Source organism: Cyprinus carpio, chromosome B20, assembly GCF_018340385.1.
Source record: "Cyprinus carpio isolate SPL01 chromosome B20, ASM1834038v1, whole genome shotgun sequence".
Taxonomy (NCBI): Eukaryota; Metazoa; Chordata; class Actinopteri; order Cypriniformes; family Cyprinidae; genus Cyprinus; species Cyprinus carpio.
Genome location: NC_056616.1, coordinates 123 through 4,580, shown reverse-complemented (window position 1 = coordinate 4,580; position 4,458 = coordinate 123). Strand labels below are relative to the sequence as shown.

General features: G+C 35.3%; 1 protein-coding gene across 1 annotated transcript in view; it reads right to left on the bottom strand.

Annotated features, from left to right (window-relative positions):
* Positions 1 to 4,056, bottom strand: part of LOC109072009 (scavenger receptor class A member 5-like) — a 16,282-nt gene extending 12,226 nt beyond the window's left edge. Inside the window, exon 1 of the mRNA XM_042747015.1 lies at positions 3,876 to 4,056. Coding sequence (XP_042602949.1) covers positions 3,876 to 4,041 — 166 coding nt within the window. The 5' untranslated portion in view covers positions 4,042 to 4,056. The remainder of the gene's footprint in view (positions 1 to 3,875) is intronic.
* Positions 4,057 to 4,458: the final 402 nt, after the last annotated feature.

Below are 4,458 nucleotides of genomic sequence, written 5' to 3'. Positions count from 1 at the left end.
CCTGAACAGAAACAGTATTTTTTGTCACATGGCCTCGCATGTCTCTAAATGTAAAAATACAATTCATGTAAAAAGAATTTTTTTTTTTGTCCGGACCTCTGCTTGGAAGAAAACATCTTGGAACTTTAATTGAATACCCCTGACTTAAAAAATAAATAATTTATTTGTATGGTTTTGTAATATCTGTGCCACATATTTTTTTATGTGTCATGGTAGATAGGACTCTTATTATAGAATTTGATTACAGAAAAAACTGCTGTGAACATGGTAATGCATTAAAACATATAAGTAGATAGGATGCTGTGTGTATTTTAATTATTTCTTCTTAAAAAAGATGATCATATGATATTACGGGTGCTATAGCCTATAAAACAGCTTTGTAGGAAGATTTCAACACATGAGGATTCGGAATGGGATTTTTTTAGCGAGCCATTAAATGACTTGAGACTTGACTTGGACTCCAAGTTAAATTCTTGTGAACATTTCTGCTATGACGTCATTTCAAACAAAATCCGGACAAAACGAAATAAATAAAGCACGCAGCACATATTTACATATTTAATTTAAGTGTTGCTTTCATCAGAGTGGGTGGCGCTGGGATGTTTGCTAACAGTATACTACTGCCCACGTATTTCATTTTACCCCTAAACGAAGAATGTTTTGAGTATATCAGGGCCTTAAAGATACAGGCTGCATTTATACTGCATGCCTTAATGCACAGATCTGATCTTTTGACCATATCCAATTTTTTTTGGCCCATCTGTTTACATTCAATTTAGACACGACTGGTATCCAATATCTGTGTTTACATAATTCCCACCCAAAATGATTGTGAGTGATCGCACATGGTAGATCCTCGAGCTTTGAATGGCCTTGCTATTAAAATTATTCACATAATTCACGTCGAGAGAGGGAGAGAGAGAGACTACGCGAGTGTGAAACTTGTAACAACACTGTAAAACCCGACAAGTAAGAGGGAGAGAGAGAAAAAAGACAAACTCAAAACCGTTTGAGTAAACCAGATATCCTTAAAAACCTGACAAGTTAGGTTTACTCAAACCGTTTGAGGAAACGACCGATTGCCTTAAACCATTTAAGTTTTAAAAACTAACACACTGTAAAACCCGACAAGTAACGTAACTCAAACCTTTTGTGTAAACAAATATCCTTAAAAACATGACAAGTTGGGTTTACTCAAACCGTTTGAGGAAACCGATTACCTTAAACCATTTAAGTTTTAAAACTTATGAGTACTCTGAACTTAATTCAGTTGAGTTCACTGAAAGAAGATATACATTGCAATTAAGAAATTAAGTGATTAATTGAGTGATAATTGAGCATTAGTGATGAACACCTGCTGTTAACAAACAGAATTACTGAAGAAAAGAGAGAAAGGAACTACAACTAATTTCAGACACAGCCTCACTAAAACCTGACAAGTTATGTTAACTCAAACCGTTTGAGGAAACCGATTGCCTTAAACCATTTAAGTTTTAAAACTAACAGTTATGAGTACTCTGAACTTAATTCAGTTGAGTTCACTGAAAGAAGGCATACATTGCAATTAAATAATTAAGTGATTAATTGAGTGATAATTGTGAATTAGTGATGAACAGCTGCTGTTAACAAACAGAATTACTGAAGAAAAGAGAAACACAAGAACTACAACTGACTTCAGGACACAGCCTTAGATTAAAATAAACTGAAATAAAATGCATTAAATCTCTCAAGATCTGATTAAACAACCCCACAAACAGCATCACCAGCTCCACTTATTAATAACCAGACTGACTTTATTTCTGTCAGACGTCTACAGAAGATCTGATTGAGAATTAACTAAGGTTTAGATGTTGATTTATGTTTTCATTTAAACTAACCATGTTAGAGATCAGTGTTTGCTTTAGTTGGGCTCTTGACCCTTGGTTTCTGTCTTAGTTTTTTCTTTGGCTGTTGTAACCATTTGTTGTAACTCAAAAGCCCAGAGAAAGTGTCATCAGGTGTTATACACACACTCACACTCTTAGAAGCTGCTTTTATCCAAAGCATCTTACAGTGCATTCAGGTTATCATTTTTTTTTTTAATCAAATCTGTACCTAGATGTTGGTTGTTATACTGTATGGTGATGATAATCATTGATCATTAAACTGTTTGGAATCTAATCTCTGATGAAATAGGTGTTGTGTAATTAGTTCGATTGATTACAGTAAAAGTGATTCTAAGAGCCAGTGGTTCTGTGATAATCAGTTAATATAAAGAACTTTCCAAACAGTTTGGTTTTCTCTGGTGTTACATAATCACACACAGACATCAATAATCAGCACATGAACCTCAACAATGGTGACCATATAAAAATACAAATAAAAAATGCAGCAGAGCATGCTGGGAGCCATGGATGAGTACTACAATAGTACCCAGCATGCATTGCAGCATGTTTTTTTTTTTTTTTTTTCATAAACCATTGTTGAGGTTCATATTCTGATTATTGATGTCTGTGTGTGACTAATTGACACCATAGAAGACCAAACTGTTTGGAAAGTCCTTTATATTAACTGATTATGAAAAAAAAACACTGACTTTTTGAATGGCTTTTATTGTAATCAACTGAACTAACTATAGAACATCTATTTAATAAGATTTTGAACTCTGAACAGCTCCATAATTGATGATTATCATCACCAATATGCTGTATAACAATCAATACCTGATCATATTTTTTTCTGGGTTTTTGAGTTATAACAAACATGTTTCAAAAACACATGGTTACAACATCCAAAAAAAAAAATAATCTAAGACAGAAATCAAGGGTCAAGAGCCCAACTAAAGCAACACTGATCTCTAACATGGTTACTTCAAATATAACAATAAATCAACATCTAAACCTTAGTTAATTCTCATTAAGATCTTCTGTAGACGTCTGACAGAAATAAAGTCAGTCTGGTTATTAATAAGTGGAGCTGGTGATGCTGTTTGTTAACAGCAGCTGTTCATCACTAAAGCTCAATCAGCACTTAATTAATCACTTGATAACATTTTTATAATTGCTTTTTTTTCTTACATGGTTTAAGTAAAGACAATCTGTTTACTCAAACGGGTTGAGTTACTGTGACTTGTCAGGTTTTACAGTGAAGTGAAAGTTATCACCTCATTGCTAAGAAATTTAATGTAGCTTTTAGCAGCGAAGCTGTTGTATTTATAAAATTCATGGGGCAGAGGTTGAAAACCCGCTCCTGAATGTGCAATTTTTTTAAGTTTCCATCTCAATAAAATGTGAGCGCATACAGCACACTGGCATTAAAACGCTACCTTTATGGGCAAACGTGTCGCCCTCGCATTGGGAGTTCTGCGGGGAATCGGATATGTGTGTTTAGACATAGGTCGGATGTCCAGATATTGGCTATGTATCTGATTTAAAACCACATTTGGAAACGGCTCAGATCGGATGTGGAAAAATCGGATCTCATGTGGATTTTTGTGTTTACACGCGTGCATAAAATTCCAACCTGTGTCAGACATGGGCAAAAAATCCAATTTCAGTATATATATATGTGTGTGTGTACAGGTTTAACTGCTTATGAGGTCCAAAATGTCCTGACTATTCAACAGTCTTCTCGCTGATATAGTAAACACTGACTAGAGAGCAGGAGCTCATTAGTTAAAAAGGCTTATAAACTGATCAAATCATGTTTCTGTTTAAACCTGTTTTGCACAGGTTTCTGTGAGGAGTAGGTTTAGGGGTCGGTTTAATACATAAAACATATAATTTACCGTATATAAAAAAAGAAAATCTATGAAACGAAATCATTAATAGTCAAAATTATGGTGTGTGTGTGTGTGTGTGTGTGTGTGCGCGTACATGTGTTAACAAAGACCTAACCTTTGGGTCCCTCAGGCCCAATGTCTCCTTTTTCTCCCTTGTGTCCATCCTGACCACTTTGTCCTGACAATCCACGAGGACCCTGAATGCCCTTTTCTCCTGCCAAGCCTGACAAAGAAAAAAAAAAATCATGATATATACTCCTAAATGCTCTTAAAGGGTTCATATGATGCAATTTCAATTTTAACTTTCGCTTTGGAGTGTTGCAAGCTCTTGGTGAATAAAGAAGATCTGTAAAGTAGCAAAGACTAAAGTCTCAAATCCAAAGAGATATTCTTTATAAAAGTTAACACTCGTCCACGCCTTCCTAAAACACCTCGTTTAAACACGCCCCACATCTCTACGTCACTGTGTGGAAATATGTGCGTAATGTTCACGCAAATGTTCACGCAAAGAAAGAAGGTGTGGTTTCAGTAACACAGTTAGTGTTGAAGCAGTCATGTCAGGGAGAAGCTGTGTGTTTCTAGGAGAAAGCAAAAGCACTTTATTTGGTCTTCCGAAAGTAGATGCATTTAGGAATCTTTAAGATTACTTACAACAGAACAGTAATGCACCGTGGACGACTGTTTCATGAACCGAGGAG